This window comes from Rana temporaria, chromosome 3, assembly GCF_905171775.1.
Source record: "Rana temporaria chromosome 3, aRanTem1.1, whole genome shotgun sequence".
Lineage (NCBI taxonomy): Eukaryota > Metazoa > Chordata > Amphibia > Anura > Ranidae > Rana > Rana temporaria.
The window spans coordinates 2,596,104-2,623,646 of NC_053491.1; the positions used below are offsets into that span (position 1 = coordinate 2,596,104).

At 48.8% G+C, this 27,543-nt stretch overlaps 1 protein-coding gene across 1 annotated transcript in view; it reads left to right on the forward strand.

Moving 5' to 3' along the window:
* The window catches only part of UNC5D (unc-5 netrin receptor D), a 500,326-nt gene that overhangs the window by 398,680 nt on the left and 74,103 nt on the right, over nucleotides 1-27,543 (forward strand). Inside the window, exons 12-14 of the mRNA XM_040341477.1 lie at nucleotides 13,012-13,177; nucleotides 14,851-15,078; nucleotides 21,510-21,659. Of these exons, the coding sequence (XP_040197411.1) occupies nucleotides 13,012-13,177; nucleotides 14,851-15,078; nucleotides 21,510-21,659 (544 nt within the window). The remainder of the gene's footprint in view (nucleotides 1-13,011; nucleotides 13,178-14,850; nucleotides 15,079-21,509; nucleotides 21,660-27,543) is intronic.

Sequence of the window (27,543 nt, forward strand, 5' to 3'; positions counted from 1 at the left end):
TTACATTGGTGATCAGTGAGAAGAATGTCCCTTACATTGGTGATCAGTGAGAAGAATGTTCCTTACATTGGTGATCAGTGAGAAGAATGTTCCTTACATTGGTGATCAGTGAGAAGAATGTCCCTTACATTGGTGATCAGTGAGAAGAATGTCCCTTACATTGGTGATCAGTGAGAAGAATGTTCCTTACATTGGTGATCAGTGAGAAGAATGTCCCTTACATTGGTGATCAGTGAGAAGAATGTCCCTTACATTGGTGATCAGTGGGAAGAATGTTCCTTACATTGGTGATCAGTGAGAAGAATGTTCCTTACATTGGTGATCAGTGAGAAGAATGTTCCTTACATTGGTGATCAGTGAGAAGAATGTTCCTTACATTGGTGATCAGTGGGAAGAATGTCCCTTACATTGGTGATCAGTGAGAAGAATGTTCCTTACATTGGTGATCAGTGGGAAGAATGTCCCTTACATTGGTGATCAGTGAGAAGAATGTTCCTTACATTGGTGATCAGTGAGAAGAATGTCCCTTACATTGGTGATCAGTGGGAAGAATGTTCCTTACATTGGTGATCAGTGAGAAGAATGTCCCTTACATTGGTGATCAGTGAGAAGAATGTCCCTTACATTGGTGATCAGTGAGAAGAATGTCCCTTACATTGGTGATCAGTGGGAAGAATGTCCCTTACATTGGTGATCAGTGAGAAGAATGTTCCTTACATTGGTGATCAGTGAGAAGAATGTCCCTTACATTGGTGATCAGTGAGAAGAATGTTCCTTACATTGGTGATCAGTGAGAAGAATGTCCCTTACATTGGTGATCAGTGAGAAGAATGTCCCTTACATTGGTGATCAGTGGGAAGAATGTTCCTTACATTGGTGATCAGTGAGAAGAATGTTCCTTACATTGGTGATCAGTGAGAAGAATGTTCCTTACATTGGTGATCAGTGAGAAGAATGTTCCTTACATTGGTGATCAGTGGGAAGAATGTCCCTTACATTGGTGATCAGTGAGAAGAATGTTCCTTACATTGGTGATCAGTGAGAAGAATGTTCCTTACATTGGTGATCAGTGAGAAGAATGTCCCTTACATTGGTGATCAGTGGGAAGAATGTTCCTTACATTGGTGATCAGTGAGAAGAATGTTCCTTACATTGGTGATCAGTGAGAAGAATGTCCCTTACATTGGTGATCAGTGAGAAGAATGTCCCTTACATTGGTGATCAGTGAGAAGAATGTTCCTTACATTGGTGATCGGTGAGAAGAATGTTCCTTACATTGGTGATCAGTGAGAAGAATGTCCCTTACATTGGTGATCAGTGAGAAGAATGTCCCTTACATTGGTGATCAGTGAGAAGAATGTCCCTTACATTGGTGATCAGTGGGAAGAATGTTCCTTACATTGGTGATCAGTGAGAAGAATGTTCCTTACATTGGTGATCAGTGAGAAGAATGTCCCTTACATTGGTGATCAGTGAGAAGAATGTCCCTTACATTGGTGATCAGTGGGAAGAATGTCCCTTACATTGGTGATCAGTGAGAAGAATGTTCTTTACATTGGTGATCAGTGGGAAGAATGTCCCTTACATTGGTGATCAGTGGGAAGAATGTCCCTTACATTGGTGATCAGTGAGAAGAATGCTCCTTACATTGGTGATCAGTGGGAAGAATGTTCCTTACATTGGTGATCAGTGAGAAGAATGTCCCTTACATTGGTGATCAGTGAGAAGAATGTCCCTTACATTGGTGATCAGTGGGAAGAATGTTCCTTACATTGGTGATCAGTGAGAAGAATGTCCCTTACATTGGTGATCAGTGAGAAGAATGTCCCTTACATTGGTGATCGGTGGGAGGAATGTCCCTTACATTGGTGATCAGTGAGAAGAATGTTCCTTACATTGGTGATCAGTGGGAAGAATGTTCCTTACATTGGTGATCAGTGAGAAGAATGTCCCTTACATTGGTGATCAGTGGGAAGAATGTCCCTTACATTGGTGATCAGTGAGAAGAATGTCCCTTACATTGGTGATCAGTGAGAAGAATGTCCCTTACATTGGTGATCAGTGGGAAGAATGTCCCTTACATTGGTGATCAGTGGGAAGAATGTTCCTTACATTGGTGATCAGTGAGAAGAATGTTCCTTACATTGGTGATCAGTGAGAAGAATGTTCCTTACATTGGTGATCAGTAGGAAGAATGTCCCTTACATTGGTGATCAGTGGGAAGAATGTCCCTTACATTGGTGATCAGTGAGAAGAATGTCCCTTACATTGGTGATCAGTGAGAAGAATGTCCCTTACATTGGTGATCAGTGAGAAGAATGTTCCTTACATTGGTGATCAGTGAGAAGAATGTCCATTACATTGGTGATCAGTGAGAAGAATGTCCCTTACATTGGTGATCAGTGAGAAGAATGTCCTTACATTGGTGATCAGTGGGAAGAATGTCCCTTACATTGGTGATCAGTGAGAAGAATGTCCCTTACATTGGTGATCAGTGAGAAGAATGTCCCTTACATTGGTGATCAGTGAGAAGAATGTCCCTTACATTGGTGATCAGTGAGAAGAATGTCCCTTACATTGGTGATCAGTGAGAAGAATGTCCCTTACATTGGTGATCAGTGGGAAGAATGTCCCTTACATTGGTGATCAGTGAGAAGAATGTCCCTTACATTGGTGATCAGTGGGAAGAATGTCCCTTACATTGGTGATCTCCCTATTTACAGCTTCACTTGATTTACTCCTCTTTAGAAACTAACTGTCTTTTGTTGGCTCAGCAACAGCCCCTTACAGGTGGGATCTCTCAGGCCCTTACAGGCGGGATCTCTCAGTCCCTTACAGGCGGGATCTCTCAGCCCCTTACAGATGGGATCTCTCAGCCCCTTACAGGTGGGATCTCTCAGCCCCTTACAGGCTGGATCTCTCAGCCCCTTACAGGCGGGATCTCTCAGCCCCTTACAGGCGGGATCTCTCAGCCCCTTACAGGCGGGATCTCTCAGCCCCTTACAGGCGGGATCTCTCAGCCCCTTACAGACGGGATCTCTCAGCCCCTTACAGGCGGGATCTCTCAGCCCCTTACAGGCGGGATCTCTCAGCCCCTTACAGGCGGGATCTCTCAGCCCCTTACAGACGGGATCTCTCAGCCCCTTACAGGCGGGATCTCTCAGCCCCTTACAGGCGGGATCTCTCAGCCCCTTACAGGCGGGATCTCTCAGCCCCTTACAGACGGGATCTCTCAGCCCCTTACAGGCGGGATCTCTCAGCCCCTACAGGCGGGATCTCTCAGTCCCTTGGCAAGAAGCACAATCTGTTGTAAACTGCATCCTGGAGTTCCTCCAACTCCCTTGTAGACACGGGTCTCAGCTCTACCTCTGCAGGAAATGCTTGTTCACCTGGCCGCTCTACCCGACTGACTCTCTCTCTTTGCCGCTCTACCTGACTGACTCTCTCTATTCACCGCTCTACCCGATTGACTGATGGGAGATCTCCCAGGGAAAGGTTGGATGAAGACCTAAGCACACTGCCGTCTTCGAGAGACAGTCTACAGCTGGCAGTCTCTCCCCATGTCAGTCCCGGCACCGTGCTGATCTACTCACACTGCCCTTCCTTGCTCCCTCTGCCTCTCAGGAAAACCCCCTTCCGACTTCTCCTGTGGTTGGATCCTTCCAGGTCAGCCACCTGAGCCCCAGCCCAAGGTAAAACCCCTCCCCGACAGGGGTCCCTTAAGGGCCACTTACAGTCTCCCTCAGCACTGCTTCTTCATCTTCTACCTGACTCCCCTGCAGGCATGGCCCATGTCTATTTAAGGCAGGGGGTCTCAAGCTGGTGGCCCTCCAGCTGTTGCAAAACTACAAGTCCCATCATGCCTCTGCCTGTGGGAGTCATGCTTGTAACTGTCAGCCTTGCAATGCCTCACGGGACTTGTAGTTTTGCAACAGCTGGAGGGCCTCCTGTTTGAGACCCATCTGATTTAAGGGCTCCCTTTAGTCCCCTGCTAGGCCTGCCACCTGGGGATTGGCTAAGGGCTCCTAAATATGCAGGATCCAGATCCATCTCCAGATCCATCTCCAGATCCATCTCCAGATCCAGATCCATCTCCAGATCCAGATCCATCTCCAGATCCAGATCCATCTCCAGATCCATCTCCAGATCCAGATCCATCTCCAGATCCATCTCCAGATCCATCTCCATCTCCAGATCCATCTCCAGATCCAGATCCAGATCCAGATCCATCTCCAGATCCATCTCCAGATCCATCTCCAGATCCATCTCCAGATCCATCTCCATCTCCAGATCCATCTCCAGATCCAGATCCATCTCCAGATCCATCTCCAGATCCATCTCCAGATCCAGATCCATCTCCATCTCCAGATCCATCTCTATCTCCAGATCCATCTCCAGATCCATCTCCAGCTTCCCAGTGCCAGGACCTTTAGGCCGATCCGGCAACACTGAAGCACAGGTTACATCATAGGTTATTTTGACCCCCCCCCCCCCCCCAAAAAAAAAAAGCAGCACACTAAACGTTGGCCTAAATAAAGAAAGATTATTTATTTGCAAAATTTTATGACAGAAATTAAGAAAAAACTGTTTTTTTTTAATTCTGTCTTTTTTGTTTATATTGCAAAAAAAAATAAAAAAAAACCCAGAGGTGATTAAATATCACCGAAATAAAGTTATATTTGTGTAAAAAAATTATATAAATGTCATTTGGGTACAGTGTTGCACGACCGCACAATTGTCACTTAAATTAGCGCAGTGCTGAATAATAAAAAAATGGCCTGGTCATGAAGAGGAGGGGGGGGGGTAAAACCTTCCGGAGGGCTAGTGGTTAATATTAGGCCCACTATTTCTCCCACAAGGAAATGAATATTTACCAAAAAGGAAAGCCTGGAGAGCACTGAAAATAAAGAACACGGAATATCTCTCATTGCTGCACTCAGACCATTGACAGGCAAGTCGTAATCTTGACCCCCCCCCTCCCCTCCCCCAAATATCTGCCAAGGTGTTGTGTTTTCAGAGCAGACTCGTGAGCCAAATACGTTTCGTCCAACGAGCGTTGCCGATGACGCTCGGCCCACTACATCCTAATGCTATTACTGTCCCGTCCATTTATTAATCCATCAATCTCACAAGCCATTATCTTGGCTCCGGCCTCGGAGGATTCCCCGGTGAAATCTCCTCTCGCTGGAAGAGAAAAGCCATTGGAAAGTTGAAAGTATAATCAGCTGGCTGGAACATATGGCCGCCGCAGATTTGATGGCGCTTTCTTTGGTATGAAGCTGTGATATCTCTGAACTCTATAACTGGCGAGGGAAATCATTCCTTCTGATCACACGTTCCGAATCTAATTTTTTTATTTTGACATTTAAAAGTGATATAACCTTATTTTCTCGCGGGACGGAATACGCAAACTTCCGTGGAGTCATTCAGGTTTGATTTAAACTGTTCCATATATCTTGGGAAATCTCTATTGACCAAATATGGCGGCCACCATTACTGGCCTCTACTGACCAAATATGGAGCCCACCATTACTGACCTCTACTGAGGAAATAAGGCGGCCACCATTACTGACCTCTACTGACCAAATATGGAGCCCACCATTACTGACCTAATATGGAGCCCTCCATTACTGGCCTCTACTGACCAAATATGGCGGCCACCATTTCTTGCCTCTACTGACCAAATATGGAGCCCTCCATTACTTGCCTCTACTGACCAAATATGGCGGCCACCATTTCTTGCCTCTACTGACCAAATATGGAGCCCTCCATTACTGACCTCTACTGAGGAAATATGGAGCCCACCATTACTGACCTCTACTGAGGAAATATGGAGCCCACCATTACTGACCTCTACTAAGGAAATATGGCGGCCACCATTACTGACCTCTACTGAACAAATATGGAGCCCACCATTACTGACCTCTACTAAGGAAATATGGCGGCCACCATTACTGACCTCTACTGACCAAATATGGCGGCCACCATTACTGACCGAATATGGAGCCCACCATTACTGGCCTCTACTGAAGAAATATGGCGGCCACCATTACTGACCTAATATGGAGCCCTCCATTACTAGCCTCTACTGACCAAATATGGCGGCCACCATTACTGACCTCTACTGACCAAATATGACACACTTTACACCTTCAACGCTACCTAGTGGTTAACCCCCTTCCCTGGCAGTGTATTTGTTACAGTAATCGGTGCATTTTTATAGCACTGATCGCTGTATAAATGTGAATGGTTCCAAAATAGCTTCAAAAGTGTCCGATGTGTCCGCCGCAATGCCGCAGTCAAACTAAAAATCGCAGATCGCCGCCATTACTGGTAAAACAAATAATAATAATAAAAATGACATAAAACTATCCTCTGTTTTGTAGGCGCTATAACTTTTGCGCAAAGGGAGTAGATGGCGGTGTCAAGCTGGACCCATATAAGGATACAATGTGGACCGCGCCGGGAGCTCAGGGAGTAGATGGCGGTGTCAAGCTGGACCCATATATGGATACAATGTGGACCGCACCGGGAGCTCAGGGAGTAGATGGCGGTGTCAAGCTGGACCCATATAAGGATACAATGTGGACCGCACCCGGAGCTCAGGGAGTAGATGGCGGTGTCAAGCTGGACCCATATAAGGATACAATGTGGACCGCACCGGGAGCTCAGGGAGTAGATGGCGGTGTCAAGCTGGACCCATGTAAGGATACAATGTGGACCACACCGGGAGCTCAGGGAGTAGATGGCGGTGCCAAGCTGGACCCATATAACGATACAATGTGGACCACACCGGGAGTTCAGGGAGTAGATGGAGGTGCCAAGCTGGACCCATATAAGGATACAATGTGTCACCACCATCTACTCCCTGAGCTCCCGGGTGATCCACATTGTATCCTTATATGGGTCCAGCTTGGCACAATGTAAGGACATTTTCCATTGCCTCCCATGAGGCCTTGGGGGGGGGACAATTTCTGGATCCTTCATAGTAAAATCTAGAAGAAGGTTTTGGTTCCTCCAGGAAAGATAAGAGTGCGGCCGGCAGATATTTGCGGTGACGTATCTAAGGACGCCTTCCCCCGGACTCCGTGGTGTTATCAGTCCAGCAGAGCCGTGCCCCCCGACCGCCCGTTCTTCTCCTCTCCATCAAATTAAGACGGCTTTTCACACTGCCTCCATCTGGACTCCTTTCCGACACGGCCGAGATAAGGATGCGGCGCTTCTCCTTCCCTGTCTAAAACGAGAGGACTTCTTTATTTATTGTATCAGCTTATGGATGAAATGAATTCCACCCCCCCCCATCAGATCCGATCCGAGCCCGGGGAGAGAAAAGATTATTTTTAATATCAAGCAGCTGAAAGAGATATCTGTATCCGAACAGACAGAGAATCACACCGAGTTCCGGGGAAAGATCTGCCATCCGGGGGGAGAGGAGCACAGAGGAGATTGACAGAGAAGATCTTTTCTTCCAGTGAAGAGCAAGAAAAGATTTATTTTTATTTTCTAAATCATTCGTATTTTTAAAGCTGAACTCCGATCTGTACAAATACAGTTGCAATAAAAAGTATGTGAACCCCTTTGGAATGATACGGATTTCTCATAAAATGTGATCTGATCTTCATCTAAGTCCCAATAATAGACAATCACAGTCGGCTTAAACTAATAACACACAAAGAATGAAATGTTACCATGTTTTTATTGAACACACCATATAAACATTCACAGCGCATTTGGAAAAAGTATGTGAACCCCTAGACTAATGACATCTCCAAGAGCTATTTGGAGTGAGGTGTCAGCCAACTGGAGTCCAATCAATGAGAAGAGATTTGGAGGTGTTGGTTACAGCTGCCCTGCCCTATAAAAAAACACACACAGTTCTGGGTTTGTTTTTCACAAGAAGCATTGCCTGATGTGAATGATGCCTCGCACAAAAGAGCTCTCAGAAGACCTACGATTAAGAATGGTTGGCTTGCATAAAGCTGCAAAGGGTTATAAAAGTATCTCCAAAAGCCTTGCTGTTCATCAGTCCACGGTAAGACAAATTGTCTATAAATGGAGAAAGTTCAGCACTGCTGCTACTCTCCCTAGGAGTGGCCGTCCTGTAAAGATGACGGCAAGAGCACAGCGCAGACCGAAGAAGAATCCTAGAGTGTCAGCTAAAGACATACAAAAGTCTCTGGCATATGCCAACATCCCTGTTAGTGAATCTACGATATGTAAAACACTAACCAAGAATGGATTTCATGGGAGGAAGCCACTGCTGTCTCCGCCCCCTCCTGTGGTTTTCTGTAGTGAGAGGAGCCTGCTGGGCCCCTCCCACAGCTCTGATCGCTGTCCTTGTGCAGGGACTGTCTTGTTTCCGCCCCCTCTTGTAGTTTTCTGCCGGGCACCTCCCACAGCTCTGCTCTCTCTCCTTGTGCAGGGGGACTGGTCTTGTCTCTGCCCCTCCTGTAGTTTTATGCAGTGGCTGGAGCCTGCTGTCCCCCCCCCCCAAAGCTCTGCTCTCTGTCCTTGTGCAGGGGGACTGGTCTTGTCTCCGCCCCCTCTTGTAGTTTCCTGCAGGGGCCCCTCCCACAGCTCTGCTCTCTCTCCTTGTGCAAGGGGACTGGTCTTGTCTCCGCCCCCTCTTGTAGTTTCCTGCAGGGGCCCCTCCCACAGCTCTGCTCTCTCTCCTTGTGCAGGGGGACTGGTCTTGTCTCCGCCCCCTCTTGTAGTTTCCTGCAGGGGCCCCTCCCACAGCTCTGCTCTCTCTCCTTGTGCAGAAGGACTGGTCTTGTCTCCGCCCCCTCTTGTAGTTTCCTGCAGGGGCCCCTCCCACAGCTCTGCTCTCTCTCCTTATGCAGGGGGACTGGTCTTGTCTCCGCCCCCTCTTGTAGTTTTCTGCCGGGCCCCTCCCACAGCTCTGCTCTCTCTCCTTGTGCAGGGGGACTGGTCTTGTGAAGTTCCATTAATTCCAAATCTAAATTCAGACACATTTTTTCGTTATTCGGAAGCTCAGAAATAACAAAACAAAGTTCAGCCGACATTTGAATTTGAATCAATTTTGATATTGAGTTTTAAAAACAAGAATAGAATAAAATAGAAAATAAAAGAATAGAATAAAATAGAATAGGACATAAAGAAATAGAATCGAAAATAAAATAATGGAATAGAAAAGAATAGAGTAAAACAGAACAAAATAGAATAGGAAATAAAATAATAGAATGGAATCGAATAGAAATAAGACAATAGAATAGGGTAAAACAGAACAAAATAGAATACAAAATAAAATAATAAAATATAATAGAAAATAGGGGAAAATAATAGAATGGAATATAAAATAATAGAGTAAAATAGAACAGAATAGAATAGAAAAAAAGGGACAATTTTGAAAAGAAGGGAATATAAAAAAATATAACATAATAGAGTAAAACAGAACAAAATAGAATAGAAAATAAAAGAATAGAATGAGATATAGTAGAAAATAAAGAAATAAAATAGACTAGAATAGAAAATAGCAGAAAATAGAATAGAACACAATGAGTAAGTGACTTGTATAGCCGCTGTATGGAACCTGCTGCATCTGTACCATGTATAGAAAAAAAAACGAGTCAAATCACATTTAAATTGACTCACAGTTTCAATTGCTGGCACCCGGCTATTGAAAAAAAAATGTAGTGGTCCCCCCTCCCAGTCCATGCCAGACCCCTCGGGCTCTACCCCCCCCCACCCCAAAGCACCTTGTCCCCATCTTACCCCGGCTGGTGGTTGTGGTGGAATGCAGGCAGGGGAGTTATCAGAATCTGGAAGCCCCCATAGGGCCCAAAGGGTCTGGAATGGACTAGGGGAGGGGGACCCCACGCCGTTTTTTTTACTTTTTTTATTGTCGGCTTTTTTTCTATTCAGCTGTCAGCGGGGAAACCCATTGACAGCTGATGACTCATCAGTTGTTAAGGACGCTCCTTAACAACTAGCTTTTACTACGCCCTACGCCCATTGTCCGCTCATTGGGTGGCTGTGTCAGTTTCATTCTGGGACACTGTATTGTCATGGAATGAAGGTGCCGGGACTCGGGACAGACCTGCAAAATGCGGGACTGTCCCGGGCAATCCGGGACACGTGGTCACCCTACGGAAGACCAACCGGTGACATGAGAAGTCCCTCACCTTTAGAAGTCCTCCCAAAGTCCAACAAACACCATTATATGTGTAATAAGTCCGTCCCGGGAAGATGATATCCCCTCCGCTGGTATCGGTTCTTCTACCAATTCACCGTTATCAATCTCTCTTTGTTTTCCTGTTTTTCCTCCATCTGGGATTCACCCCCCGTGTCCCCGTGTCCTCCATACTTCACTCGCTCCCTCTCTCTCTCCTTCTCCATCTTCCACACTCCTCCTGACCTTCATTCTCTCCTCCTCGTCTCCATTAATGGTCCCCCGGGACCCTCCCCAGACTTTCCATGTATCTTGAATGGGACCTAATGGGTTTTTAGCACCTGTCTGTTAAATTACAAGCCGGCACCGATTGGAAAAGGTGAAGAATTGAACCTCCATTAAATGGGACAGAACGCCGGAGACCAAACAATCCCCGAACGCCACTTTGGTGTCTTCACATTTAAACGCTCAACACTTTTTTAAGACGTGAAGCCCTAGAGCAATGCCGTCCGCATCTGCCTAAAAGCCTAGATAGAGAGTGCGTTACACGACCCTTGGCGCTGTCTCTGTGTATGGAGGCCGTGCGTACCACGCGTCCCCGATCTATTTCAAGATCGGATTTCATGGTCCAGAAATCTCGGAAAGACTTGCAGTACGGAACATTCTTTTGTACAAATGTTTGGCGCAGTTCGCCAATTACCTCAATCCTCTAGGGGGCAGGCTGGTTCACCCCAAGGTCTTTATTTCTGGCATATACCCTCCATCTGTATCCTAAATGGTGGAAAGTACTGGAAATGGCTGAACTGTGAATGGCACAGATGACGTGACCTTTAAAAGGAGCTCCAACAACCTAGACAGACCTGTGCGATCCCTACGGTCCAAAATGTAGCACATATTCTCACCTCTGCCGGGTTAGCCCCCCCATATAAAACAATTTGACTTTTTTTTATGCAGTTTGTTAGATCTTTGTTAGATCAGGTTAGATCAATCATTGTTTGCGTTAGATCACACACAGAAGAAGCAATATTAACAGTTATTTGCTGGGGGGGCTAACCCGTCACCAGCCCCCCCTATCAAATTTTCTGGCCAAAAATCATTCCGGCTAATAGATATTCGTTAGATCCGGTAAGATCAAGTGGTTTTAACGTTAGATCTCACATCATTTCAAAAATATTCCACATAGAAATACACCTCATAGACTCTTTTCCTCCTTTGGTGGACCAAAGGTTCTTTGGTGGGGGGAGTGTGCAGCGGGGGCTGCTCTGTCACCCATGGTCCCGCACCTCCCGCCAGCAAACGTCGGACTGAATAGACACTGACACAGGCACTCACTGAGGGAGATCATGCCTGTCAGTCCCTGTCTCCTCTTCCTTGAGTGACGAGCGGCGCTCATTCACCGGCATCCCGCCCACTATGCTCTCTTCTCTGTGTCCCTATTGGCAGGGTGAGGGAGCCAATCAAGCGGCAGCAGAGGACCACAGGACTTGAAGTCTCATCACAAAATGGCACCATTGATTTCTACGGGGGGCGGAGCTACTACTTTTTCTTTGTAAGAAGGGGGGCTAGCTAAAGACTTAAGCTTGTTGGTCTGAGGGGAGATCACCATGAGGCAGGAAGATGAACAGAGGTGTGAGGAGAGGCTACAGGCATTCGCTAGAGAACCATCCAAAGACGGTTCCAGAGACACTTGTAGATGGATGTACCTTTTGTACCACCTAATATCCCTATTTCTATGTGGAATATCTCGGAAACGATGTGAGATCTAACGTTAAAACCACTTGATCTTACCGGATCTAACGAATATCTATTAGCCGGAATGATTTTTGGCCAGAAAATTTGATAGGGGGGGCTGGTGACGGGTTAGCCCCCCAGCAAATAACTGTTAATATTGCTTCTTCTGTGTGTGATCTAACGCAAACAATGATTGATCTAACCTGATCTAACAAAGATCTAACAAACTGCATAGAAAAAAGTAAATTTTTTTTATATGGGGGGGCTAACCCGGCAGAGGTGATATTCTCTCTTTAATGACAAACAGTAGTGACCTAGAACAGTGGTCCTCAACCATCGGGCAGGCGTAAGTCCTAATCTGGGTCGTCGTATTGCTGCGTTGCGCCGTCGTATCTATGCGCCTGATTCTTACAATCAGTTACGCATAGATATCCCTAAGATCCGGCAGGCGTAAGTCTCTTACGCCGTCGGATCTTAACTGCATTTTTTTTTGACCGCTAGGTGGCACTTCAGTCGAATTCCGCGTCGAGTATGCAAATTAGCTAGATACGCGAATTCCCGAACGTACGCGCGGCCGACGCAGTAAAGTTACGACGTTTACGTTAGGCTTTTCCCGGCGTAAAGTTGCCCCTGCTATATGAGGCGCAGCCAATGTTAAGTATGGCCGTCGTTCCCGCGTCGAAATTTGAAAAAGTTACGTCTTTTGCGTAAGTCGTCCGTGAATGGGGCTGGACGTCATTTACGTTCACGTCGAAACCAATGACGTCCTTGCGGCGTACTTTGGAGCAATGCACACTGGGAAATTCCACGGACGGCGCATGCGCCGTTCCGCAGAAACGTCAATCACGTCGGGTCACAGTAGTTTTGAATAAAACACGTCCCCCTGATCCAAATTTGAATTAGGCGGGCTTACGCCGGCCGATTTACGCTACGCCGCCGCAACTTACGGAGCAAGTGCTTTGAGAATACAGCACTTACGGAGGCGTAACGTAAATCAGATACGTTACGCCCGCACAATTTTACGCGGCTCTACGTGAATCCGGGCCAAAGTGTTTTTTTTACTTTTCTGTAATGGATTAATAAAGTTGTTTGATAAGGTTTGTATTTCTTGAATTTATAACTCGGATCTTTTTTTTTTTTGTTGAAAGTTTGCAGCTGGAAGGATCGGAGGTTCTCCTGGGACCCGAGGTCACCTGTGGACCGCTTGATCTGACCGTCTCTACTCCCGTGGCCTTAACCATCCCCCACTGCGCCGAAGTCAGCTGTGACTGGAACGTCCGACTGAAGAGGAGAACCCCACAGGGGAAATGGGAGGTAGGTGTCCGATAGAGTCAATGAGCCACGGGACTCTCATTTTTAAAGGATAAGTCCACCTTATTGTACATGAGGCTCAGTTCATTCTAAGACAGTGAGACCCGTTCTTTTTTTCTGCTTTTCTCTTTGAACATTGATCGCGTCCTGAAGAAGCCTAACAGCGAAACGCGTAGACGCACAAGGGCTCACTGTACATACTGCGTCATTTTAATCTTTGAACACTGTTATTATACTATGCACTTTTTTCCCATAAATATTATTTATTTTTGCTACTTCTCCATTGTTTCCATGCCTTTAAAGTCCGACCCATGGTTACTATTGGGTACCATTTTTGTGTTCCCTCCCCTATTTATGGGTGTGGCAGTGTGAGCGCCTCCTTTCTCTATCTCCCACCTTATAAACAAGTTACATGTCTGTACCCGTGTTTAGGGTGTAACATGTAACATGTTACAGTACAGCACCTGCCTGTACCCACCCACCCCCTACCCCCTGACAGCGGGCGGGGGATCTTCTCCCTACACCCACTGTCACAATTTGAATAGTGCATCTATGCAGAGCTACGCCCACACAGCTAGTGCCAGATTTATAAAGGGGCCAAAGGGGAAATTGCCCCAGGCCCCACTGCCAGAGGGGGCCTCAGACTTCCTTTATAAGAAAATGTGATAATTATCAAACAGCTGGGCTGTGGAGGGGGCGGGAGCGGCCGGCTCAGGCTCTCATCGGCTCACTGAGAGGCTGAGCCACGCGCCAGTCCAAGGCATAAGGGTGGATTCTGACCAAATGGTCGTGATCTCCCCCCCCCCCCAGCCTGGTTCACATATATGCAAATTGATCTGGAGAGTCTGTAAGGGAGTTGCCATGGTATCTGGGACCCCCCAACTCTCACCTCCGTAACCGTTCATCAATAAAAAAGTAACTGGCGTCCTTTCTCCGCCCGCCCCCCCCATGCTAACTGGAGTGCTGGGCTCTGGAGGGGGCGGGAGCGACCGGCTCAGGCTCTCAGCGGCTCACTGAGAGGCTGAGCCACACGCCAGTCCAAGGCATAAGGATGGATTCTGACCATATGGTCGTGATCTCCCCCCCCCCCCCAGCCTGGTTCACATATATGCAAATTGAGTTGCTATGGTATCTGGGACCCCCCAACCCTCACCTCCGTAACCGTTCATCAATAAAAAAGTAACTGGCGTCCTTTCTCCGCCCGCCCCCCCCATGCTAACTGGAGTGCTGGGCTGTGTAGGGGGCGGGAGCGGCTCAGGCTCTCAGCGGCTCACTGAGAGGCTGAGCCACGTGCCAGTCCAAGGCATAAGGGTCAATTCTGACCATATGGTCGTGATCCCCCCCCTTCCAGCCTGGTTCACATATATGCAAATTAATCTGGAGGGTCTGTAAGGGAGTTGCTATGGAATCTGGGACCCCCCCCCAACCATCACCTCCCTAACTGTTCCTCAATATCCTTCCAATATCCTTTCTCACCCCCCCCCCATTTTAGCCATGGAGTGAAATGCTAGTCCTCCCTTGGCCTCCGGAGGTGCCATCCTGCTTTTGGGGTGTCAGAGGGGGTGCTACCCCAAAATAGGTCCAATGGTCACAATGACACAACAAGATCTGATATTTGTAGACTTTTTCCCATCAGCCTCTCTTTAAATCCCCCCCCCCTTTTTTTTTTCTTCCAGGAAGTGATGTGTACAGATGATGAAACCACTTCATTTTATTGCCTTCTGGACCCCTTTGCTTGCCATATATTAATGGACAGTTTTGGCACTTATGCTTTGGTGGGGGAACCTCTCACAGACTGTGCGGTGAAGGAGCTCAAAGTGGCCGTGTTTGGATGTATGTCCTGCAACTCCTTAGACTACAACCTGAGAGTTTATTGTATGGACAACACCCCGTGTGCATTTCAGGTAAGACTTTGGAAATACCGACCATTAGGACCTTAGGACCAGGCATGTACTGGCCATCGGGACTACCGGGAAACTCCTGGTGGGCCGATAGCTCAGTGGGACGGTTTCAGTGACAGCCAGTGGCGTTGCTATGGGGGTGGCTTTTGGGGCTATAGCCCAGAGTCTCAGGGGTCCCCAACCTACAGGGCTGTGGCCCACTACCAGTCCTCTCTGCATCCATGTCGCAGGCAGCACGGGTGAGCAAGAGAGCAGAGATGACATAATTTCTCACCGCCCGACCTGCATCACCGCTGTTCCACCCTCACTGTGCAGCCGTGGGCAGCAGAGAGATTACATCATCTCTCACTGGCCGCCCTCTCTCTGGGGATCCTGATGTAAGGTGGAGGCTCTCTGGGGATCCTGATGTAAGGGGGAGGCTCTCTGGGGACTCCAGTGCAAGGCTAAGGCTCTCTGGGGACCCTGATGTAAGGGGGAGGCTCTCTGGGGATCCTGATGTAAGGGGGAGGCTCTGTAGGGACCCTGATGTAAGGGGGGCTCTCTGGGGGCTCCGGTGCAAGGCTAAGGCTCTCTGGGGACCCTGATGTAAGGGGGAGGCTCTCTGGGGACCCTGATGTAAGGGGGATGCTCTCTGGGGACCCTTATGTAAGTGGGGGGGCTCTCTGGGGACCCTTATGTAAGTGGGGGGGCTCTCTGGGGACCCCGGTGCAAGGCTGAGGCTCTCTGGGGGCTCTGATGTAGGGGGGGAGGCTCTCTGGGGAACCTGATATATGGGGAGGCTCTCTGGGGACCCTGATGTAAGGGGGGGCTCTCTGGGGACCCCGATGCAAGGCTGAGGCTCTCTGGGGACTCTGATGTAGGGGGGTCTCTCTGGTGACCCTTATGTGAGCGAGAGAGCAGAGAGATTACATCCTTTCTCACTGCCCGACCTGCATCACCACTGTTCTGCCTCACTGTGCAGCCATGGGCAGCAGAGAGATTACATCATCTCTCACTGGCTGCCCTCTCTGATGTAAGTGAGGGGCTCTCTGGGGACCCTGATGTAAGGGGAGGCTCACTGGGGACCCTGATGTAAGGGGAGGCTCTCTGGGAACCCTGATGTAAGTGGGGGGGCTCTCTGGGGACCCTGATGTATGGGGAGGCTCTCTGGGGACCCTGATGTATGGGGAGGCTCTCTGGGGACCCTGATGTAAGTGGGGGGCTCTCTGGGGACCCCGGTGCAAGGCTGAGGCTCTCTGGGGACTCTGATGTAAGGTGGAGGCTCTCTGGGGACCCTGATGTAAGGTGGAGGCTCTCTGGGGACCCTGATGTAAGTGGGGGGCTCTCTGGGGACCCCGGTGCAAGGCTGAGGCTCTCTGGGGACTCTGATGTAGAGGGGCTCTCTGGGGACCCTGATGTGAGGGGGGGTTCTCTAGGGACTTAAAGCGGTTGTAAACCCTCGGCTACTTTTTCTATTTTTTAGTTATTCTATTAGCCAAGGTCATTGCAATGCTTATTACATTTATTATTTAAAAAAACGAGGCCCGCAAATACCTGTTGGCTAGCGTTTTTTTTTCCAATGCTTCCGGGTATAGAAATCGCCATTCTAGCTCCTGTTCATTGCTTCTCCTTCTGATGTCACTTCCGCCCTTACTGGGTCTCTGTTAGAAATCTTCCGCATGCATCGTACCGCTGTAACCAAGCCTCGATCTGGATTGCCGTTACCACGGCAACCAATATACTCGTTCCAATGTCTGAGGCTGCAGTGTTGTTCAGTCACACGGGGGGGAGGAGTTATCAGAAACAGGAGGACTGTAACATCGCGAGACTTCTCTTCTGAGGACAGAGGGGAAGCTCGCTCATGGAGCTCGCTCACATTTACTGCCGGAAATGTAGATGAAAACTCGGCAAGGCTTCAAATGGCCGGATTTGCGGGGCTACAATGCGCAAGCGCGGTGACGTCATCAAAACGAAAAAAAAAATGATTTACAGCTAATGACAGCGGTGAGTAAACTTTCACATGCAGCGATCAGCTGCTTGTGTTATGTGCTAATTTTTTCAAGAATGTTATAATCGAGGGTTTACAACCACTTTAAGGGGGAGTTTTTTTGCGCAATTGCGTATAGTTTATATACTGTTTTTGTGTGTTTGCAAAATTAAAGTGGGCCGGTCTGCATGAAGTCCAGGGCCAAATTTTTGTCCCAGTCCTGCTCAGAACCACGCCAAATTGTGCACCACGTGGTCTATCAATACAATCCATCACCGAGGACACGCCTCTCTATATGAGATGCTAAATGTAGAACGCGATATGTGGACCTTTGAAAATGTTAGACATTAAACATTTAATCCAGATATTATTATTGATCGGGATGAAATGTTTTCTTTATACAGTTATTGATTTGATTGTATTGTCTGTTTTAGACAGATTCATTAACAACATTCTATATATATCATTTGTATGTCTTCTATCCAGTCCTGAAGAAGCAGCGGTGGGCTGTGAAATGCGTGGACTTGTATGTGTGTTGATATTTATGTTATTGGATCTGTACAAGAGTAGACGTGCACTGCCGAAAAATTAGTTTTTTTTTTGTTTCATTTGTTTTTTGTCTTTTGTTTTTTTTCGGGTCATTCGTTATGATTGCAATTGGAAAATTCGTAAATCCGAAAATAAAGAAAGAAAATCCGAAAATAAGAAAGAATAGCTAACTAACAATAACTTATCTACAGTAAAACCTCGGATTGCGAACATAATTCGTTCCAGAAACATGCTTGTAATCCAAAGCACTTGTATATCAAAGCGAATTTCCCCATAAGAAATAATGGAAACTCAGATGATTCGTTCCACAACCATTTATTCATAAATTCTTCAGTTAATAGTCCATATAAAAAGATTCTAGCGATGTGACCATAACATGTCCATCCACCAATGGAAGCCTCCCCAAGGGGATCAGAAGCAAAATCCAGCAGGAGCTCCAGAGTATAAAAGAGAAGAGAGGCGCCTCTAAGTGTAGCAATAAGTTGCTAAATGTTGCACCTTCATTAAATGTAACCATTCAAGGCTCTGGCCCACGGAGATACAGGATCGCGATTGCGGCGGGCCCGCGGCGGCCGGTAATTGAGCCCGCGACTTTGCGGCCTTGTAGGCCGCGAAGCCGCGGCCTCAATTACCAGCGGGCGTGGGCGCCAGGTCACAATTTCTTGTCGCAATTGCGACCGGGGGCCCGGATTTTGACGAGCCCTGGATTAAATGATAGGTATTTGAATTTTTCCTTTCAAATTTGGCTGTTAGTGAAAGTATCAAATACAAATTTATCCGAAGTTACGAATTATCCAAAATAACGAATGTTGCGTCTAAACGAATGGAACGTAACAAATTAATATAAATAATAAAAACCGCCCTTATTCCACGCCATAGTCTCAGGATATAGATAGGAGGAGTGAGGGGCCCCTAAGCAGAACCTCGGGGTAGAGTAGAGACGTCCTTCCAAACCGCGCGGCAGGATAATCAGAGACGTTTTCGGGGGAGCCCAGACTGTGAGAGGAGGAGGAGAGGAGGAGGAGAGTAAGAGAGGAGGAGGAGGAGGAGGAGGAGGAGGAGAGGAGGAGAGGAGAAGGAGAGTAAGAGAGGAGGAGAGGAGGAGGAGAGGAGGTGAGGAGGAGAGGAGGAGGAGAGTAAGAGAGGAGGAGAGGAGGAGAAGGAGAGGAGGAGAAGAGGAGAGGAGGAGGAGAGGAGGAGAGGAGAAGAGGAGGAGGAGGAGGAGGAGGAGAGGAGGAGAGGATGAGAAGAGGAGAAGAGGAGGAGGGGAGGAGGAGAAGAGGGGGAGAAGAGGAGGAGGAGAGGAGGAGGAGAGGAGGAGAGGAGGAGAGGAGGAGGAGGAGAGGAGGAGGAGAGGAGGAGAGGAGGAGGAGAGGAGGAGGAGGAGGAGGGGAGGAGAGGAGGAGGAGGAGAGGAGGAGGAGAGGAGGAGGAGAGGAGGAGGAGAGGAGGAGAAGGAGAGGAGGAGAGGAGGAGAAGAAGGAGAGGAGGAGAGGAGAAGAGGAGAAGAGGAGGAGAGGAGGAGAAGAGGAGGAGAGGAGGAGGAGGAGGAGGAGAGGAGGAGGAGAGGAGGAGGAGAGGAGGAGGAGAGGAGGAGAAGGAGAGGAGGAGAGGAGGAGAAGAAGGAGAGGAGGAGAGGAGAAGAGGAGAAGAGGAGGAGAGGAGGAGAAGAGGAGGAGAGGAGGAGGAGGAGGAGGAGAAGAGGGGAGGAAGAGAGGAGGAGGAGGAGAGGAGGAGAAGAGGAGAAGAGGAGGGGAGGAGAAGAGGAGGGGAGGAGAGGAGGAGAAGAGGAGGAGAGGAGGAGAAGAGGAGGAGAAGAGGGGAGGAAGAGAGGAGGAGGAGGAGAGGAGGAGAAGAGGAGAAGAGGAGGGGAGGAGAAGAGGAGAGGAGGAGAAGAGGGGAGGAGGAGAAGAGGAGGATTAGAGGAGGAGAAGAGGAGGAGAGGAGGAGAAGAGGAGGAGAAGAGGGGAGGAAGAGAGGAGGAGGAGGAGAAGGAGAAGAGGAGGAGAAGAGGGGAGGAGGAGAAGAGGAGGAGAGGAGGAGAGGAGGAGAGGAGGAGAAGAGGAGGAGAGGAGGAGGGAAGGAGAAGAGGAGGGGAGGAGGAGAGGAGAAGAGGGGAGGAGGAGAGGAGGAGAGGAGGAGAGGAGGAGGAGAGGAGGGGAGGAGGAGGAGAGGAGAAGAGGAGGAGAGGAGGGGAGGAAGATAGGAGGAGGGGAGGAGGGGAGGAGAGGAGAAGAGGAGGAGAGGAGGAGAGGAGGAGAAGAGGGGAGGAGGAGAAGAGGGGAGGAGGAGAGGAGGAGGATTAGAGGAGGAGAGGAGGAGAAGAGGAGGAGAGGAGGAGAAGAGGAGGAGAAGAGGGGAGGAAGAGAGGAGGAGGAGGAGAGGAGGAGAAGAGGAGGGGAGGAGAAGAGGAGGAGGAGGAGAAGGAGAAGAGGAGGAGAAGAGGGGAGGAGGAGAGGAGGGGAGGAGGAGAAGAGAAGGAGGGGAGGAGGGAAGGAGAAGAGGAGGAGGAGGAGGAGAGGAGGAGGAGAGGAGGAGAGGAGGAGGAGAGGAAGAGGAGAGGAGGCCCCCAACCCTTTCCCCAGCTTTCAGATTGTTCTCATTCTAATGGCAGACAAAGAAAAGGACAAAGTTTCAGTCTCATCAGGTTGGCGATCCGAAGGGCAAATCAAAGAGGTTCCTCTGCCTTTGTTCTTATAATAAAATCCGAGTGTCAGATGCAGCAATTTTCTCTCTTCCCCGGAATGATCTATGCTTGTCCCTTCTCACAGCTAGAATGTTCTACTTGCTGCAGAATCAGCCCTGGGCGGCTCTCATTTCTATATATAACCACGGAGGAGACCACGTGCCGCCGCTACAGAGGTAACACTTCTCCGCAAGGCTCAGGCCCCATAGCAGCTTACAGTATAGAAAATCAGAGGAAGGTGCATAAAAAATATACTACGTCCCCATAACATCTATTATTAAAATTCCGTTCTATTCTAATTCGGAAATTTGGATACATCCGAATTTAAGAAAAAAAAAACAGATTTTTAATTCGGAGCGAAACGAACCGCCAGCGTCTAGTAAAGATGCGTGTTCCTGCTTAGCAGAAACACAGGATCGGTACATTCCCCTCTCACAGAGCGGCGTTCTGCCTTGTTTACCCGCTGATTGGCTCCCGCTGTGTCCAATCGCAGCGGGAGCGGGTTGCTGGCAGCATGCGCACGCCCCAGACTTGGAAGTGTCAGATCACGTGATCTGGCAGAGAGTCGCCGCCCTGCCGCAGTATATGTGCGCGGGACGGTCTCTAAGAGGTTAAAAAAACAAGATTTCATATAGTATATTTGTATCTTTCTGATTATAGTTGTAGGATTGACTGTACATATATAACAATAAATGATGCGTGGCAATTCCAATGCTGATTATAGGGTCTTTATGTGTCCACGTGTTTCACCAAAATTGGCTTCATCAGGATGCATGTAAACAATACAGCAATCCACAATAGGGGCACTGGTGGGCACTGATTGACAGCACTGGGGGGGCACAGATTGGCAGCACTGGCACGATTATGAAAAATGCGTGAACGTGCAGCTTCCGTTGTGAATGGGCCCTCAATCTTCATAAAACGATTGGCAGGCGGTGAAGAAGAAACGCGTTGGCATTCGTTTTTATTATAAGCTCTTGTCACTTGATTTAGCCGCGGCGCGGTGAAATATTTGTAATATGTTTGTTATTAGAATTTGCGCTGTCATTCCATCGCCGCTAAATGACGGGCGAGTTCCATGCGGCGGGCCGGGCACTAATCGCATTATTCTTTTCTCTCTTTTATGATGATTTCCATCCAGCCTGACATTATTCAAAATGCCACCCGGCCACCTTCTATCGCCCTCGGCGGCGGGCTCCTCCTCTTATTGATTTCCCTCCTTCTCTCTCCGCAGGAAGTGCTGGCCGACGAGCGACACCAAGGAGGACAGCTCCTGGAAGAACCAAAGTTGCTTCATTTCAAGGGGAATACCTTCAGCATCCAGATTTCAGTTCTCGACATCCCTCCCTTCCTCTGGAGGATCAAACCATTTACTGCATGTCAGGTATGACACCGGCTCCCCGCTCCCCACTCCCCGCTCCCCGCTCCCCGCTCCCCACTCCCCACTCCCCACTCCCCGCTTCCCGCTTTACATCCCTCCCTTCCTCTGGAGGATCAAACCATTTACTGCATGTCAGGTATGACACCCGCTTCCTGCTCCCCGCTCCCCACTCCCCGCTTAGATCTCTCCGGCAGACGCGGCAACAACTATCCCGGCTTTTTTTTTTTTTTTTCACTTATTTAACACATTGATTAATAGCTAATGCATTGAGAGCTGCTGGAAGGCGATCAGATGTGCGGCCGTAATGATTATTAAACGTCTGCCGCCAGGAGTCTCCCCGTCGCTGGAAATTCCACACGGAAAATGCTGTCAGCAAATCCAACAGAGCAGAAAGAGTCACCTTGCCTTAAAATGATAGTCCTGCTTGTGGTGGATGCTGGAGAGTCAACTCCTCCCTCCGCCCCTCCCCTTCAGTCTTATACAGGTGTACAGGCTCCTCCCCTCATCCTACGCACAGCGCCACTTGTTAAACCTAACTCCGCCCCTCCCCTTCAGTCTTATACAGGTGTACTGGCTCCTCCCCTTATCCTGCTTACAGTGCCACTTGTTAAGCCTAACTCCGCCCCTCCCCTTCAATCGTATACAGGTGTACTGGCTCCTCCCCTCATCCTATGCACTGCGTCACTTGTTAAGCCTAACTGATGCGGCAGAATTCCTCCCAATGACACTGAATGATGGGGCAGAATTCCTCCCAGTGATGGGGCAGAATCTCTCCCAATGACACCAATGATGGGGTCCAATGACACCAATGATGGGGGCTTTTGTACTCCTGATGGCCACAGTCCGGCCCCCTTAAAATCTGGAGGATAGTAATCCAGCCCTTTGTTTAGAAAGTTTGGAGACCCCTGCCTCAGAGCATCTCCGAGCGTCTCCTAGTGCCACAGAGCATCTCCTAGTGTCTCAGAGTGTCTCAGAGCATCTCCTAGTGTCTCAGAGCTTTTCCTAGTGTCTCAGAGTGTCTCAGAGCATCTCCTAGTGTCTCAGAGCTTTTCCTAGTGTCTCAGAGTGTCTCAGAGCATCTCCTAGTGTCTCAGAGCTTTTCCTAGTGTCTCAGAGTGTCTCAGAGCATCTCCTAGTGTCTCAGAGCTTTTCCTAGTGTCTCAGAGTGTCTCAGAGCATCTCCTAGTCTCTCAGAGCTTTTCCTAGTGTCTCAGAGTGTCTCAGAGCATCTCCTAGTGTCTCAGAGCATCTCCTAGTGTCTCAGAGTGTCTCAGAGCTTTTCCTAGTGTCTCAGAGTGTCTCAGAGCATCTCCTAGTGTCTCAGAGCGTCTCTTAGTGTCTCAGAGCATCTCAGAGCTTTTCCTGGTGTCTCAGAGCGTCTCCTAGTGTCTCTTAGTGTCTCAGAGCGTCTCCTAGTGTCTCAGAGTGTCTCCTAGTGTCTCCTAGTGTCTCAGAGTGTCTCAGAGTGTCTCAGAGCGTCTCCTAGTGTCTCAGAGCGTCTCCTAGCGTCTCAGAGCGTCTTCTAGTGTCTCCTAGTGTCTCAGAGCGCCTCCTAGTGTCTCAGAGTGTCTCAAAGTGTCTCCTAGTGTCTCAGAGCATCTCAGAGCTTTTCCTGGTGTCTCAGAGTGTCTCAGAGCATCTCCTAGTGTCTCAGAGCATCTCAGAGCTTTTCCTGGTGTCTCAGGCCTCGTACACACGACAGAGTTTCTCGGCAGAATTCACTGAGAAACTCGGTCAAAACCCGGATTCTGCCGAGAATCTCTGTTGTCTGTACAGTTTTGGCTCGATGGAGCCGCCGAGGAACTTGACGAGAAAATAGAGAACATGTTCTCTATTTTCTCGTTGTCCTCGTTCTTCTATGGGAGAGGCCGGCCCGCCGAGCTCCTCGGCGGCTTCATCCCAAAACTCGACGAGGAACTCGACGTGCCAAGCACGTCGAGTTCCTCTGTCGTGTGTACGGGGCCTCAGAGTGTCTCAGAGTGTCTCTTAGTGTCTCAGAGCGTCTCTTAGTGTCTCTTAGTGTCTCTTAGTGTCTCAGAGCATCTCCTAGTGTCTCAGAGCATCTCAGAGCCTTTCCTGGTGTCTCAGAGTGTCTCTTAGTGTCTCAGAGCGTCTCTTAGTGTCTCAGAGCGTCTCCTAGTGTCTCAGAGCGTCTCTTAGTGTCTCAGAGCGTCTCACAGCTTTCCCTAGTGTCTCAGAGTGTCTCAGAGCATCTCCTAGTGTCTCAGAGCATCTCAGAGCTTTTCCTGGTGTCCCAGAGTGTCTCAGAGCTTCTCTTAGTGTCTCAGAGCGTTTCTTAGTGTCTCAGAGCTTTTCCTAGTGTCTCAGAGCTTTTCCTAGTGTCTCAGAGCCTTTCCTAGTGTCTCAGAGCTTTTCCTAGTGTCTCAGAGTGTCTCAGAGCGTCTCCTAGTGTCTCAGAGCGTCTCAGAGCTTTTCCTGGTGTCTCTGAGCATCTCCTAGTGTCTCCAAACATCTCCAAGCATCACCGGCGCCCCCCCGCACCTATGGCCAAAAGCGGTACTGCTCACCCCAGAGGCTTGAATCCTGCTTGTCTTCCGAGACAACGCTCGCAAAACGAGTCAGAATAAAAAAAAAAAAAACAGCTCGTAGTGCGAAACGATCGTAAAGCCGAGTTACTCGCAATCCGAAGTTCCGCTGTATTAGTTCTCATTACAAAGTTAGGAATAAATACTGAAGAAGAAACGAACCAATAAGATGGTGTAAAAAATAAATGAAATAAAAGTTAGTGCGAGAACCTCCCCTTTCATGTTCGGTCGGCTCCCCGGTAATGTGAAGCATTTTTGCATTATAGAGCCATAAAAGATTTTTTCTTAGAACTCTACTGTAAATAAAATAGCAATTTCATCCACTTCTATCCCTATAAGAAGAGAAACGTGAAGGGAATTGAACGCACAAATCACGGAACTATACATGTCAGAGATATAGAAGAATAGAAGAGATAACGGGAAGTGAAAATCTGGAAGTGAAATACTGCAAATTGAAACAACATTCCCTTCCCCCACCGCGGTGTAAATAACCTCCTGTAATGGGCCCTGCATCGGCTACAGGTGGAGCGCCGACTAATATGATCGATTATACACAATATGAATGGGGGTTATTCATTGGCTGCCGGCGGCTGCCTTCCTCTGAAACCGGTTCCCATATATGAGCCCCAAAAACAAAGGGGGGCCGGGGAGCCATCTCCACCCCCTGAGGACATCGCTGGATTTTTATATCATTGGGAACAATGTAACGGCAACTTTTCAGAAGCATTTGGTTACGTAAAATGGTTGTTTATTAAATACTTCATAGACACATTATTTCAGGAATGGAGGTCAGTGGAGGGATTGGTAGAGAGGGGTGGAGGACACTGAATGGAGACCAGTGGAGGGATTGGTAGAGAGGGGTGAAGGACACTGAATGGAGACCAGTGGAGGGATTGGTAGAGAGGGGTGAAGGACACTGAATAGAGATCAGTGGAGGGATTGGTAGAGAGGAGTGGAGGACACTGAATGGAGGTCAGTGGAGGGATTGGTAGAGAGGGGTGGAGGACACTGAATGGAGGTCAGTGGAGGGATTGGTAGAGAGGGGTGGAGGACACTGAATGGAGGTCAGTGGAGGGATTGGTAGAGAGGGGTGGAGGACACTGAATGGAGGTCAGTGGAGAGATTGGTAGAGAGGGGTGGAGGGCACTGAATGGAGGTCAGTGGAGGGATTGGTAGAGAGGGGTGGAGGACACTGAATGGAGGACAGTGGAGGGATTGGTAGAGAGGGGTGGAGGACACTGAATGGAGGTCAGTGGAGGGATTGGTAGAGAGGGGTGGAGGACACTGAATGGAGACCAGTGGAGGGATTGGTAGAGAGGGGAGGAGGACACTGAATGGAGGTCAGTGGAGGGATTGGTAGAGAGGGGTGGAGGACACTGAATGGAGGTCAGTGGAGGGATTGGTGGAGAGGGGTGGAGGACACTGAATGGAGGTCAGTGGAGGGATTGGTAGAGAGGGGTGGAGGACACTGAATGGAGACCAGTGGAGGGATTGGTAGAGAGGGGTGGAGGACACTGAATGGAGGTCAGTGGAGGGATTGGTAGAGAGGGGTGGAGGACACTGAATGGAGACCAGTGGAGGGATTGGTAGAGAGGGGTGGAGGACACTGAATGGAGGTCAGTGGAGGGATTGGTAGAGAGGGGTGGAGGACACTGAATGGAGACCAGTGGAGGGATTGGTAGAGAGGGGTGGAGGACACTGAATGGAGACCAGTGGAGGGATTGGTAGAGAGGGGTGGAGGACACTGAATGGAGACCAGTGGAGGGATTGGTAGAGAGGGGAGGAGGACACTGAATGGAGGTCAGTGGAGGGATTGGTAGAGAGGGGTGGAGGACACTGAATGGAGACCAGTGGAGGGATTGGTAGAGAGGGGTGGAGGACAGTGGAGGGATTGGTAGAGAGGGGTGGAGGACACTGAATGGAGGCCAGTGGAGGGATTGGTAGAGAGGGGTGGAGGACATGGAATGGAGGCCAGTGGAGGGATTGGTAGAGAGGGGTGGAGGACACTGCATGGTTGGTAAGGTGGAGGAGTCTAGCATCAGCATTCATGATAATCTGAAGAGGGGACAGCTTGTGGAGAGTTCGGCCAATGAGGAGGAAGTTCCAATAGTCAAGGCGAGAGATAACAAAGGAGTGAATAAGTAGCTTGAGGGGCGTATTTTAGAGATGTTACGGAGGCGACGTCTGTAAGATTTGGACAGCGATTGGATTTGGGGATGAAAGGAGAGGTCAGAGTCCAGGATTAGACCTCGTACCCGGGCATTAGGGGATAGAATGATGGTTGTATTATTGATCCTGAAGTCAGGGGAGGGGGGGGAGGGGGCACGGGCAGGAGGAAATATTAATGAGCTCAGTTTTAGAAAGATTGAGTGTGAGGAAGTGGAGTGACATCCGGTCTGATATGTCAGTAAATAAGTTAGTAATGTAAGAGGAGACTGAAGGGGGGAAGGAAGGAGTACAGAGATGTTGGTGTCATGACCATAGAGATGGTAATGGAAGCCGTGGGAGTTTATAAATTGACCAAGAGGGGAGGTTTAGATGGAGAAGAGAAGGGGTTCAAGGACAGAACCTTGGAGGACCCCCCTATGGAAAGAGGAAGTGGAGAGGAGGAGGTAACAATGAAGGAGCGCTGTGGTCGGTAGGAGGAGAACCAGGAGAGAGCAGAGTCTTGAAGGGGTTTACATGGAGAAGAGAAGGGGTTCAAGGACAGAACCTTGGGGGACCCCCTTATAGAAAGGGGAAGTGGAGAGGAGGAGACAGAGTTATAGGTAACGATGAAGGAACGCTGTGATGGGTAGGAGGAGAACCAGGAGAGAGCAGAGTCTTGAACGCCAAGAGGGTGGAATTTTTTGGAGGAGATGGGGATGGTCCACAGTATCAAAGGCCACATAAAGGTCCAGTAGTGTGAGTATGGCGTAGCGGCCATTGGTTTTCGTAGTTAGTAAATTATTAGTGAATTTGGTGCGTGACTGGTATTCATGGTGTAATGACCATAGAGATGGTACTGGAAGCCATGGGAGTTTATAAATTGACCAAGAGAGGAGGTTTAAATGGAGAAAAGAAGGGGTTCAAGGACAGAACCATGGAGGACCCCCCTACAGAAAGAGGAGGTGGAGAGGAGGAGACAGAGTTATAGGTAACAATGAAGGAGCGCTGTGATGGGTAGGAGGAGAACCAGGAGAGAGCAGAGTCTTGAACGCCAAGAGGGTGGATTTTTTTGGAGGGGATGGAGATGGTCCACAGTATCAAAGGCCACATAATGGTCCAGTAGTGTGAGCATGGAGTAGCGGCCATTGGTTTTCGTAGTTAGTAAATCATTAGTGAGTTGCGTGACTGGTATT